General features: G+C 38.4%; 1 protein-coding gene across 1 annotated transcript in view; it reads left to right on the top strand.

Moving 5' to 3' along the window:
* Nucleotides 1–13,816, top strand: part of TUBGCP6 (tubulin gamma complex component 6) — a 41,398-nt gene that overhangs the window by 7,165 nt on the left and 20,417 nt on the right. The window contains exons 13-22 of the mRNA XM_077783428.1: nucleotides 1,357–1,424; nucleotides 1,901–2,171; nucleotides 2,809–2,899; nucleotides 4,230–4,315; nucleotides 4,797–4,850; nucleotides 5,482–5,566; nucleotides 5,989–6,174; nucleotides 7,960–8,119; nucleotides 10,623–11,434; nucleotides 12,961–13,124. Of these exons, the coding sequence (XP_077639554.1) occupies nucleotides 1,357–1,424; nucleotides 1,901–2,171; nucleotides 2,809–2,899; nucleotides 4,230–4,315; nucleotides 4,797–4,850; nucleotides 5,482–5,566; nucleotides 5,989–6,174; nucleotides 7,960–8,119; nucleotides 10,623–11,434; nucleotides 12,961–13,124 (1,977 nt within the window). The remainder of the gene's footprint in view (nucleotides 1–1,356; nucleotides 1,425–1,900; nucleotides 2,172–2,808; nucleotides 2,900–4,229; nucleotides 4,316–4,796; nucleotides 4,851–5,481; nucleotides 5,567–5,988; nucleotides 6,175–7,959; nucleotides 8,120–10,622; nucleotides 11,435–12,960; nucleotides 13,125–13,816) is intronic.

The raw sequence follows: 13,816 nt of genomic DNA, 5'->3' as shown, positions 1-13,816 counted from the left end.
GCTTTGTTATCCTATAGAAATCCATCCCACTCAAGGCTGAGATAATTCTGCTGTAATCAGGATAATACCAGTTATCTACAGCCAGTATTTGGGAATGTATGCAACTGCAAGGTTTAGTGCTTCAGACCCCAGAGCCACTTCAGTCACTGTGGTACAACAATAGCTGGGGCAAACCTTTCTCTCATCAGTGAGAGTTGATGCTGTGCAAGCCAGTCTTGATGAATACTTGTATTTCTGGAATTCAGAGCATCGAGGCCTGGGCTGAAAAAGCAGTTGCTATGTAGAGCTGTACCAAGAAAATTAAATTTCAAGTCTAACTTATTTTCAGAGACACTAAGACTGTACAGTGGTGGAATCTGACCTAAGAAAGCATTCTGAACCTTGGGCCTGAATCAGTCCCACATCTAAAGAGTGTCTTTCTCTCTACCTGTCTGCGCTGTCTCCTCCACATCTCCATGTTCTGTCCTCCATCTTTCTCCCAGCTCAGTAGTTGTCTTGTGCTTTTTCTAGCAGAAATGCTTCTCATGCACTTTGGTGGCAGCACCTCCCAGTTGGCTGTGTTAAGTTAAAGCTCAGAGCTTGAATCAGTCAGGGAAGCAGTGTGGATATACATAGATTGTGGGCTGAGTTTAGTAAACTGATGGAGCAAAACTGGTTCCTTTGCTCCTAGTACATCCCATAAGCTCTCTGTGTCCTCTTTTTATTCTGTACCAGCTGTGATATCTCAGATTGCTATCATCCTTTGTCATAGATAGTTGATTACGTACTTAGCCAGCATATCAGTCCAGTTCTTGAACACCTTACTAGTAATCTGCACATAGATGGAAATTCTTCTGGATTTAACACAACCTGAATTATGTTTGTATGACAGCTAATGCAATGGGACCGTTTGGTCATAGTGCTGCAAATACCAGTGATAATAAAAAGGAGACTTCAACACAAAGAATAGCAGGGTATGTGATATACTTAGTTCCTGAACAGATTGTCTTGCTTTTGAGTCAATCTAATTAAATCTTTACATTGTGTAGATCAAATCTCTTGATAAAACATTGACAGACAGGAGAATTTTTTCCTGAACTCATACAGGTGTGCTTCCTCCAACAGCAGGGTTGGGATTTCACTCACTGTGTAAATGTGTGTACATGCTGTATATGTTCTTCACTTTTGTTTTTTGACTCTCTTAATCTTTTCAAGCAGTGTGCCCATTGACTGTTGTTCTGTTTTGCATTCTTGGAAGAGATCAGAGTTTGTTCATTTTCAGTTGATTTTTTGGTTTTGTTTTTTTGTTGAGGTAAGTTATGATTCCTCATATGATTTTCAATATTGCTAATACTGTTAATCTGGTTTATTTTTTAGTGCTGTTGAATCTATTCAAAATGTGAGAGCAGCACATAAATCCTACTGGAAATGGTTGGCTTATGAAGGTAGTTTCTCTTCATTCAAGCAAATACTATTGATAAATGGATTTATACAGAAGTTGAAAGTTATTAAAATTAATACCAGTGGACTAAACTAATTGAACAAGCAATTATTCATTAAGTGACTGATGAAGCAGTATGAGGCTTCATTTGAGGTCTTGTCTTCAGCTGGTCTGAAAAGAACTTTATGAAGCTGGCAAACATCATGTCAAAAAGTAGCACTTTGGTATCTTTGAGGATGCTGTTTTCTGTGTCAAAAATACAGGCATAAGCCTTATTACAATACATGGCCTTTCACTAGATTAAAACAAATGTAGTAGCACTGAGAAAACATCTGTGTAGGAAACATTGTAGCTAGTGCATGGAAGTAAATATGCATACTGTGAATACTGATGTATTCTATTCTGTGAATAAATATATCCAAATATTAATACATTGCTTAGAAACTAATACCTGTGAAACACCTCTTTCTTTTTCTCTAGACACATCATTTTTACAAAATTTGAGCACTAAATCACACTTACTAAAGAAGGCTAATTCAAATCCCTCCACAGAAGATGAATCTCGGATAACTAAAAACAACAACACTGCCAAAGTAGAAAGGTTTTTGGAATTGCACATGAAAAACATTCTATTTCCAGTGCCTCCCATCAAAACAGCAACAACTGGCTCTGAAGGTTCAGAACATTTTTTTCCTCAACATGTTCAGCTGGTGAAGGAAATGGACAAAACAGAAATAAAAGCTCTTGTCAGGTTGGTCCTATTTATTTTATTTTCCACAGAGTATGAGAGGTCTCTGTATACAGACTGTCATCTAGCTCTATGTCTGCCATGGTCATCTTTTTGGCCTTAGTCTACCCACTTACAGCCAGAATTTCTTCCTTTATAAATAAAGACATTTGTGTTGTATAGCACTTATAGCCTGAAATCCTTTAAAGAAATAATCAGAATACTTTTTCTCTATAACTATTTCAATAGCGATAGGACAGCTAATGTGAATGTATTAATTTAGAAAGAGATTTTGCTAGGAAGCTGTCTTAAAGCTCTGTACTCACTTTTAGCTGGAAAAAATACCAAACTGCTCTGATGTGAGAAATGCAATGTTTTGTCTTGTCTTCATCTAATTTTGACAGGACTCTGTTTCCTGAATATCATCAGACATTTTTGTTTTCTTTACAGTGCAGAATGGAGACAGGTTTAGGGAGATGAAGACTGTCAGGCACCGGTGTTGTCATCTTCCTGCTAGAGCATGTTTCTGAGAATCAATGTCTAGCACCTATACAAAATGTATAGGTGTCATTGATACTAGCTGCAAAACACTTTATCAGTGTCCTCTTTGAAGACAGTATTGCCTCTTACCTAGTTTTTCTTCACGTAATTTCTTTTACAGTGGCTTTTATGCAGACCTTGTGAAAGAGGACAAAACTTTGCTCTCTCTTGGCAGTATGTTTGTGATCCTAGATAAAATACTTAAGAAGGAGGTAATAATATACTGCCTTTGTCTTGGGGGTAGGGGTGGAGTGGGAGTCCTCTGATATTTTGCTTCTACTATTTTGTTACCCAAATATTAGTTATTATTTATCTCCCAAGTCCACTAATCTCAGCTATAATGTGTTTAGCTATGAGTGAGCATGCAAAATGGGAAAACTACTATTTAAGTATAGTTGTTAACCCAAATCCATCTTTCTAATCATCTTTGGGCAACTCATTATCCAGACTTTCTGTAGGTAGTCACAGAATGAGTCCCCAAGAGCCTACTCATTGCTCTCAGACTCACGGGGGAGACAGGCATTAAGTCTTCCAGTTGAGGGATGCAGAAGTTGCTGTATCAAACACTAGTAAACAACAGCAAGAAATCTGAAAAAATGTCAATATTTTTCCTGTCTCAATGTGCAAAGTTCATACAGTAAATTTTGACTTACAAGTGTGTGCACACTCGTACTCTTTAGTGGCATTGTCAACAGCTCTGCTGTATGCTCCAATTCTGATCAGAGTAATTCTAGTTCAGTATTTTGATTCTTGCAGGGTCAGGAATGAAGAGAGGGGAGGCTTAGAGGGTGCATCTTCATATTTATGTGTAAAAACTTGGATGAGCATAGAAGAAGAACTGAAAACAAGTTTAAAATATTGCATCATAATAAGTCACTCTTCCTTTGAGTGAAAAGCTCTCATTAAGGTACCAGGCCTATAGGGAAGAGTAAGTACCACAATAGCCTCCTTCTTCTAAGCCATCTTGATCTTAGAAGTCACATGTGAAGATCCCCGGGACAAATTTCTGACATAAACTGCAGACAGCTCCAGGAGAGCCTGTAAATAGATTTTAAGAAATGGTTACTGGTAAAAAGAAGTAGAACTTACAATGAATTGCAGATGTAAGTTAACTTTTTGTGCTGACAGAGAGGAGGAATGAGAGGGAAAGATATCTTTTTGCTTAGCTTTTATGTAGAGTTCAAAGCACACACCACAAAAGAATACTCAAGGGTTGACTGAGTAATGTGGCAATTGTATTTTCCAGAAAATAATAGTTTGCCTAGGTTAAAGGAAAAATCAGAATATTCAGAAACAACCTGCTTTTCAATGAGTGTATTTTTCTGCAGACTATATAGAGACCCAGTGAACATGGCCTTCCCCTGGAAAAGTTATTTTGACAGTTGCCTTCTGGTACAGCACCATACTTTTGAAATAGTAGTGCAGTTTATGGAATAATAATCAAATATGGCCTTTCTGTAGAAAATAATTAATACAGCTGTTACACTTTAAAAATTGTGATCTTTCGCAGCATTCCTTCTGAATGAAAAATTTATTTTGTAGGTGTGTAATGGATTTGCAGCATCACCCTCAGCTGCTCTTTCTGCTGCTGTTGCACTAAGACATTCTGTTCGTTTTGGATTTCAAAGGTGAATTTTTATATTTGCATTTAGAGCCCTTTGACAACATGTTAAAATCAAATACTAAGTGTGGCAATTATGGCAAATTGCCTGTGAAACGTTGATTTTAAAATAAATAGCATGCCCACACACATAGCATTTTCAGCATGTAATCCAGGTAACAATGTGTACACCAGCAACAACCTTTTGCCTTTCCAAAGGCAAAAAATATGTAAGGATGATGGCTATGCTAGGCTACACCTTCTTTGTCAGATTTCAATTTGCTTTGGCCTAGGGACAATTTCTTGAGATTTTTTTTCCTCCCCAGTATTTGATGGAAGAAATGGGGTTCCCTTGAGCTGCCCTAAATGTGTTTTATTTCTACTTTTAATGGACCAAATTCAATATACATTCTTTTTAATGCTTCTAATCTGCACACAAACTTTTATATAAATTGCACTAACAAAAAAAAAATTACTTGTCAATATATATAAATTTTTGTTTCCTGCAGAGTGCTTTGTGTATTTGTTGGAGACATGCAGATGATACCAAACACAGAAGATGGGTGAGGCCTCCCTTTACATTAGGGGGTACAGTCCCAAGGGCTTTATATCACACATCTATATGTGTGATGAAATCTGCACTAAGGAGTCAGTCATGGGTTGACATTTATGAAGTTTAGCTTGAGACATAATACAAAACATCCCCAAATATATCTTCAAAGAAAAATTATTGTCTCTAAATGCTATTTCATGCATTTGGTGGTAGGTTTGAAGTATAATCCTTCTGTATTGATTGAAATTTAGATTGTTATTGAAAATACAATGAAATAAATAAGGCAATTGTTAATTAAATAGGAGAGCTATCTCCCCTGTAACTGCAGGAGGCACATATTGCTGATGCAGAGTTCCTTATTGAAAGTCTTCATACTTATATATAATTTTATATGTATATTATTTTTTTCCACTTCCCCTTTTTCTTCAAAGTAATTTGCCAATAGTCTTTAATAATCTTTTTAAAAATACCATAAAAAGGATTTCAGTTTTAGTTGTTTACATTTTGAAATGTAGTAATACAAATAGTTATTTGTTTCTGTATTATGAATTAGTATTTAAAGAATGACGGAAGAAAATATCCCATTTTTATCCCATCGAGAAATAATTGGTTAAATACTCAAGTGGGGTTTTTGTTTACAGAAAAATACTTGTCATAAACATCTGTGAGAAAGAACAGTCTAGAAAGACCAGCTGCAAACACTATATTTCTCTAAACTGGAAAGAGGTAAGATTCACTTTCTAGAAACAACGTAGGAGAAATAAATAATAGAATATACTTAGAAATTTAGAAAATTACATTAAGAATTACACCCCTTACTCCACTTTAGACCTTTGAAAATTATTCCTATTTTTGCCCTTGTCAGGTTACTACTCCTTCCCACAGCTTTAGAGTGTGTTAGAATGCATAGGTTGGAGGAAACATAACATAGTTACTGCAGTTCATCTTTAGCAAGGCAGACTTACACTGCAAAGACAGTAAGGAAAAGATGAATAATCCTGCATGTTTAATATAAAAATTGCTGAGAAAATAGATCAGTATCTTGTTTCCTAGGCCAATCAAAAGCTTTATTAGAGTCACCTTTTTGTTTTGTTTTATATCTGGGAATTTGGAGCTTTATATTTAATTTGTTGTTTTTGTTGTTAAAGGATGCTGAAGGAAATGATTTCTTTTTTGCTGTACTTGGATTAATTCTTCCTGTAGCATATAGTTATCAACCAAACCTAACAGTAATAGCTGTTGGACCAAACAGGAACCTTGGAATAAGTGGGATTTCTCTGCTTGTTGCTTTACTACGAGGATTAGCTGAGTCTCGAATTTTTGCTGTGATTGAGGTAAGAAGTGATGCTAAACCATGGTATGCCTGGCAGAGACGCTGGTATGAACTGCTTCAGGTCTCCCAGTAGAAAATACTGGCTGTCTTTGGTACCCCTGAATTCACAGCACAAACTGCCCAAGGTTCTTTCTGTCCTGAAGACAAGACAGGACACAGCTGCACACCAGGCTGTAGGCAGCGGTCGCAGCCTGCACAGTGGAGAAGCCGAGGCATGAACTCAAGGCATAACCCATGGTTATGTCTGTGAGCCATAGATGTTCTGTCAGTTTGCCACAACTTCCATTTTTATCTGGGATCCACAGCTCAGTTGTCTCCTGGAAAGAGGCATTTCCTGCCTGTTAAATATCTGGCCTCTTTCCATCAGATGTGATTGAAAGCAGCACACTGTTCTGTTCATAACAGACCACTAAATTTCCTCTCCTCTCCCGGGTGCTGTGCTTTGTCACACACAACTTCCAGCCTGCAGTACATCAATCAGAAGGGAACATATCCTTCAAGTGAACTTAATTGAGATGGTACATAATTGAGGGCCAGAGTGCCCCAGCTTTGTGTTTCAGGTAGAGAGCAGGGAAAGAAAAAATGTAGGGACTTTCCTTAGGTTTTTTCCATATGCTACCACATTAAGAATGCCTAAATTAAGGAGTTGGAGGCTGTATCCAGAGCAGTGGTCAGTGAGTGTAGCTTCCATGAATTTGTCTAATCACATAAAGAGTTCAATTTCCACTCCTGGCCTTTCCAGTATCCTGTGGTTGTGAGTAACACAGTTTCTCTGTGTGAGTGAGTAACACAGTTTCTCTGTGTGATCTATGAAACAGTAACTTTTGATTACTTTTGTGCCTTTTAGTTCTTCAACAATGAGAAGCAACAAAAAATTGTTCATGTAGGCTTACTCTAATCTGTTCTCCAGCAAGTACCCAATTAAAGCCATGCTATTCATTAAGCTGCCAATTAAGTGGATTTTGACATAATTTATTCTGTATTTTTCTCAATGTTATTTGTTTTAATTTACAATGCTGATACATAAATTGGCTAAGCTAAAATAATTTGTACATTGATATCCAGTATCCATAAATAATGTATTTGCACACTGCTAATTAGGAGTATGAAATTGAGAGAATTACTGATTTCTGAAGTGTAAACTCTGACAATAAAAGGATATTAGGCAGACATGTTAAAAAAAGTGATTGATACTTTTACATTGGTACTCTGCAGGTAGCTCCATAACAGGATCATGATTTTCTAATGCATGTACATGGCTTTTTAGAGGACTTGAAAAAATATTTTTATTTCTTAAAAAAATCTGTTACAGTCTTCCAAATATAATCTTCATATAGCATCAACAATTCAAATTAAATTTCTGCAAGGAAATGATAATTATTTAGACTGTGAGAAGTCAAAAAGAGTAAATTTCTTGAATAAGCAAAATATATTACTATTTTCCACTCATAGAAAATAAATGATGCATGAAGTAAGCAAGCTCCATGCTTCCCTTAGCCTCATAATATTTTCTGTCCTTAACCCAGCATTATTTCTTTTTAGTCATAAAGGGAAAAGCGAGATTCTTTTTCCATTTGAAAAAAAAAGTTTTACAACAGATGAAAATTAATTTACAGTTTTCAGAAAAAAACTCAGTTTGGACACATTTTTATTTGAAAATGGAAGATTGCTCATTCTTGCTACTAATGCTAGTGATTTAATTACAAAAGCTTGTTTTAAAATACTTCATTTATCACTGAAACAAAGAGAGGTTGGTTCACAGGGGTATTTTTTTCTTCCTAATTAGGACACAGAGATAAGTTTAATGCAAAGTGTAGCCAAAGCATTAGTGGGTGCTTCTACACCTCCCTTTGGAATTTATGTACCTCCTACCCAAGAAAAGGTAAATAAAATAAAAACATTGAGGGACCAATTTCAGCAGGAATGGAAAATGCTTCAGTGTTCAGGTAAGTTGTCTGATTTTATCTTTAACTCTGTAAGTTAAGTTACTGTAAGTTTCTGGAAAGATGATATAAATACAGCTGGGTCCTGTAAGTCAGTGGGACATTTAAAGTCATTGGCACCAGGCTGATCTAATGTGAAACTGCTGAAACTCTGAATGCTTCTAATTCTGCCACTTGAGCTGGAAAGCACCAAATTCCATAGCATAGCAACTGTACCCTTGGGACTTAGAATACTGTTACTCCAAAATTTTGGAATGAAATGAAACCAAAATATGTGCTTAAAGAATGGGTAACAAGATGTGCCCTGATTAGCTCTGATTGCTAATGTGGTTTCTGAATACAGTGCAAAACCAGGTGATATTTTTAAATGTTTAACTTGTCCATTCATAAACTCCATAATGATTAGTCATAGTGCAAGTACAGTTAAAGAGCTGAAGATCAGGCAGTGCATTTGTAGAGGAATCAGGCCAGGCAGGTATGTATATTTTCAAGCATACTTGTCTAGAAATATTTCTTTGTTGAATGACTTCTGGTTTTCAACAACAAAAAAAGCAATTATAAAGGTGAGCATCAATAAAAGAAAATGTCATTCTCTCCTTTCAGAAGAAATGCCCAATACCAGGGGTCTGGTTCCAAAAAAATATTCTTGTGGGGTCAGGAATTGTGGTAATAACTGGTTTTCTTACTGCTGTTCTTTTCAGTGAAGGATGAGATTTCCAGAAATTGATTTCACTTCAGAATCATTTTACAAAAAAGAAGAAAAGGAAAATATGAGGACTTCACTCTGCCCTCTTGAAGCATAAATTCTCAGTATAACAAATAAGAACTCCACATCTCCAGAGACTTAATAGCGGCCTAAAGACACATCATGTAATTTCTCAAAATTAAACAAGCATTCCAAGGCAATAGTCATTATATGCCTTGTTTTGTAGTATTCAGGTATGATTTAGGGATCACTTTCATGAGTACTTTTTTGTTACTGTGATTTCAATAATTTGACCTTTTGATTTCAGACACTTCAAATGATGTTTATACTGGTGTTCCTACTGGGTTCAACTTTATATCATGGAATAATTAAATCTGTCTTTGCAGTTGTCTTTTTTAATTGTTCACAGTGCTTCCCTTCACATTTGTTTTGGTTTTCAGATATTGCTGCAGGGCAAACAATTAATTTGAAATTAAAATCTGTTTCAAAAGAAAAGCTATGTGAAAGATTTTTCACCAAGAGCTGAAGAGCATTAAGATATTCTGTTTCAGTTTAGAGGTTTTTTTTTGAACTGACCTTTGAAGTCCAAAAAGGTATTTAAATTGGAAACGGGCCAATAGCCAAACTTCAGCTTCAGCATTTTTCCTAACGGGAAATTAGTTAGCTAAAGGATATTTTGCCTTTCTCCTGTCTGCCTTAAACACCTCCTCCTCCCCCTCCCTTTTTTTTTTTAAACTCAGCATTTTCAATGAAAAGGCATTTTCTGAGTAATAACTCTTCTTTCCCTGCCTTTATTCAAGGGACTGTGTAGCGTGTGAATCACCTTAATTTTGCATTTTGATATGTATTTTTCTAAGTCTTTATTGAAACATCCATTAAGAGGAGAAATGGCGTACTGTTAAATTTCTTTGAAAAGACCGTCCCAAGGCTGCAGCTGCCTCCCGCCGCTCGGGCCCCGCGTGGTTCACTGCTTTCTGGCACTACTCTGCTGTGTATTTGTCAGCCGAGCGCGACAGCATTTAGGAGTAGCGCAGGAATGGCTTAACCCTGAAGAGCGGTTCAGCCGGCGTTTCACCTCCACAGCTGCCCGGGTGTCGCTGCCGGGGCGGGCGGGCCCGGTCGCGCTCGGGTGACGTCGCGGGCGGGCGGGCCCGGTCGCGCTCGGGTGACGTCACGGGAGGCGGCGGGAGGAGGCGGCGGCGCCGCCGCGGTCCCGCTGCCGCCGCCCGCCCGCGGAGCGCGCAGGTACGGCCCGGGCGGGACGGGCGGGGGCAGCCCCGGGGGCGCCGCTGCTGCGGGGTGCGGGGGGGTTGGTGTGCCCCGCGGGGCCCAGCCGGATGCTCGGGGCGAGCCCCGCCGCCGGCAGCTCCCCGCGGGGCCGACAGCCGCCGCTCCCGGGTGGGTGCTGCGGGGCGCCCCAGGGATGGCGGTGCCCGGCGGCCCAGCCCTGCTGCCGCCTCCGGCCTCCATCACCGCCCGCGGCTGCAGACACCGCGTGGGAGGGAGGTGCTGGATGTCTCTGGGAGAAAGGTAGAGGTGTTCGTTCCCGCAGGAACCCGGGATTAGATCAGTCATTCTTCTCTCTTTTATTTCAGTCTAGTTCAGAAAAATCTGGAATTAAGTTTCCTGCACCATCGCTTCACTGATGATAAAAATTAAAGTGGGTTTTTTATAGCTTATGTCCTAAATATGTGGGAGGTCAGTTCTCTTTTCTTATGGGCTGTGTCAGTTCAAGTTAAAGCGTACTCAGCAATTTCTTATACACCTAATGAGTTTCTTCCTTTTCCTGATATTTTTCAGGTCTTCCTTCCCATGAAATCGGAGACCCAGACTGTACCTGCCAAAACCTGACGGTTTCATTTGAAATGGAGAGCATTACACAGTTGTTCAATGACTTGTGTGAAGCACACTTGACAGGTTTGCCATGGAAGGTTCACTTAGGCAGGCAGAAGATCAGCAAGAGAAGGGCTAAGCAAAATTTGAAAAGAGTTGCTTATAATGCCCTGTTCATGAACCTTTTTCAAGATGAGGCTCGTAAGCTGCAATCAAATGTTTCTAGACTCCCAGTGAAGAACAAAATTTTGATGCTGTCTTTCAACTTGAGAGTCGCTGGCCTAGGGGCTCAGGCGGATAGACTGGAGAATCTTGTGGAGGAACTGGAAACAGCTGAATGCTTACCATTTACTGAAGTTAATTCTATCTTAGACCTTTTAGTACAGCTTGCTGGAACAGGTCCTCCTCAGCTGATACCACAAAAAAAGGACTATTTTCTAAACAACAAATATGTTGGGAGGAATGTCAAATACCAGGGCTATGATTATTATGATGTAAGTGTGTTTGAAGCTGACATACAGTCTCTGATAACAAACGAAGAATGTCAGTTCAATAACACAATTCAACAGACACTTCAGATAATGGAGGCTGCACCTGGCACCGGGCTGCCTGCCATAGGGCTGTTCTCACAGAGCTGTCCTGCTGGGGACAGGTTTGAGAAGGAAACACGTGTCTCGCTCTTCGGTGCTCTTGTCCACAGCCGTACCTATGATATGGACATCAAGCTGGATTTACCACCAGTGCCTGACAATGCAGATTTGTCTGGACTTGCAATTAAAGTACGGTATCATCTGTTTTGGACTAACGAGTGCATGCACGCTTTCATGTGTCACTTTGAAACTGTAGTTTAAAAGTAGGTAATAGTTTAATTGTTGATCGAAGCATACAGCACTGGAATTTAGGATGGAGCAGGGATCCTTTCCTTTGTAGAGAACCAGACAAGGTTTTTGGAAATGTATGATAACAAAAACCTTGGTGTTGCCCTTTACCTTTGTCAAAACCCATCATGTGGCCACATGTGGCCATCATGTGGCTTTGTGCATTTAAACCATCAGCTGTATCCATACCTTCCCCACTCTAGCAACCTTTTGATTGCATTTTTGCCTGCTTTATCTGTTGAACTCCTCAGCATTATTGCTTGCTTGTCAGTGCTCAGACTGACTGCCTAAACATCCCTCTCTAAATGTATGTGCTTTGCTGTTCAGATTGCATTACCTAACTTGCTGTATTGTTGTCTTGGCTTGTATCTTAAAGCATTTTTCTGGGGTTTTTTGGATTTTTTTTTGGTTTTTTTTTTTTTTCCCTATTGAATTGCCTGGTTCCTATTGTCCTCTTACCTTTTCAGTGTGTACAGTTTCTACTGTATCTTTTTTCCCTTTTGCTGTCCTTTCTGTTTATTTTTGCTGGCTTATTCTTGTAGAAGTACTAGATACACTTTTAGTGTTTTTCTTCTTTCTTTCCATTTTTACTGTGTGTAGGCAGGCTTATTTATAGCCTACCCTTAGATTCTCATATTATTCCCTTAACTTATGGATAGATCTTGCAATTCCTTTAATTCAGGGTCTGAATTGAAACTTGAAGGCAAACACATTAAATAGAAAATCCCTGTGCCATTCAGTGCTTACATGTGGATGTAAATTGTAACCTAGAGGAGATAGAATCTTTTTGAGTTACTGCTGAACTCTTTTCATTAGACTGGAAAACTTGCAATTTCTTGAGGACTATGCTGCTTTTTATATGGGTATGATTGTCTTTTACTAAAATTGAGGGCAATTCTGCACATACGTCTTCTGTTGAGTGGGAGTTGAGGATGTGGCATGTACACTGTTTGGACATTTACAGATTTTCTGCATATGAATTAGGAAACAAGCTATGTTAGTCATACTTAACAAAATGTTTACAAATTTGAAGATTTGTGGCCTGGATGTTTGCCTGGAACAAATAGTAGAGCAGTATGATTGTATTAGTGTTACATATTGCTGAATGTCCATACCAGAGATTCTCCATTTGTAGAACTATATGCTTGCTTTGAACTTTAAAGATAAACTTTAACACCACCAATTGTAGTATGTTATTTTGAAAGTGATTTGTCTTTTATGTATGGGCATTAATACTTATAGAGGCTCATCAAATTAAAAGAGTGCCTACAATAAAAATTTAAAATTGATATAAAGGGAGGGCAGGTGACAGAGATTGGGTCACGTAGAGTCATTTGGTCAGGAATGATAGCAAAAAAGCTTTTTCTTTAATAAATGTGTCTTCAGTAAAATGTTTTCATATTTGTCATTTGAACTCTTTCTGACAGGTTCCCCAAAGTATAGACCAGTCAGAAGATGAGGGATTCCAGTCAGCATCCAATCTGACTCCTGATTCTCAGTCAGAGCCAAGCATAACTCCAGACATAGACTTGTGGGATGCAGTGCTTACATATGGACCCAGCAAACGAAGATGTTGGGAAAGAATTGGGTAGTATGTGTCTGATCTTACTGGTAAACTTATTATATACCATATGCAAATGTTTGAAGGTGCATTGCATCTTAGTTCCACATTACCTCAGTATAAATAGTGAAATGAGCATGTTTAATAAACAGATTTCAATACACTTCATTAATAGTGATAAAGGAATAAAGGTTGTGTGATTTCAAAAACTGGTTCTTAAAGAGTGCAACAGTTTCATAGGAAGAGATGAAATTATCATTGTCAGAAAACAAAGGGCTTAGGAAAACGCTGTTTGTGTGGAATGCAGCATTTTTCTAACTGTGTTGACTTCTTATATGCTATGTAATTTGTCTCAGTCTAAAGTGATTCAGTTTCAAAAGAGAAAGTGGTAATTGTAGAGCAGTAGAAGAACTAGACAAATATCTCACAGTATTGTATTGTATTCCTTTCCCCATCCTGTAGACAAACCAGAAAATTATAACAGATTTCTTGGTGGTTTAGTTAGACTTGTAGTTCTTTCGGCTCTTGAGTAGAAGATGCATCTCCTGAGAGAAAGCTCTCTGCAGTCCTGTTAAGGATTCCTGGCTCCCCTAAAATGGAAGGTAAAAGAAAAGGCAGGTATGGCAGGTGTGCTGGATATTTACAAAGACAGTATTGTGCCTGATTGTTTGAGAAGCTTTGCTCTATATGTTTTCTGTGATTTTAAATAATAATCTAGTAGC

The sequence above is a fragment of the Lonchura striata genome, chromosome 5, assembly GCF_046129695.1.
Source record: "Lonchura striata isolate bLonStr1 chromosome 5, bLonStr1.mat, whole genome shotgun sequence".
Classification (NCBI taxonomy): domain Eukaryota; kingdom Metazoa; phylum Chordata; class Aves; order Passeriformes; family Estrildidae; genus Lonchura; species Lonchura striata.
Note: the sequence above shows the minus strand (reverse complement) of the source record. Positions and strands in the feature narration are given on the sequence as shown.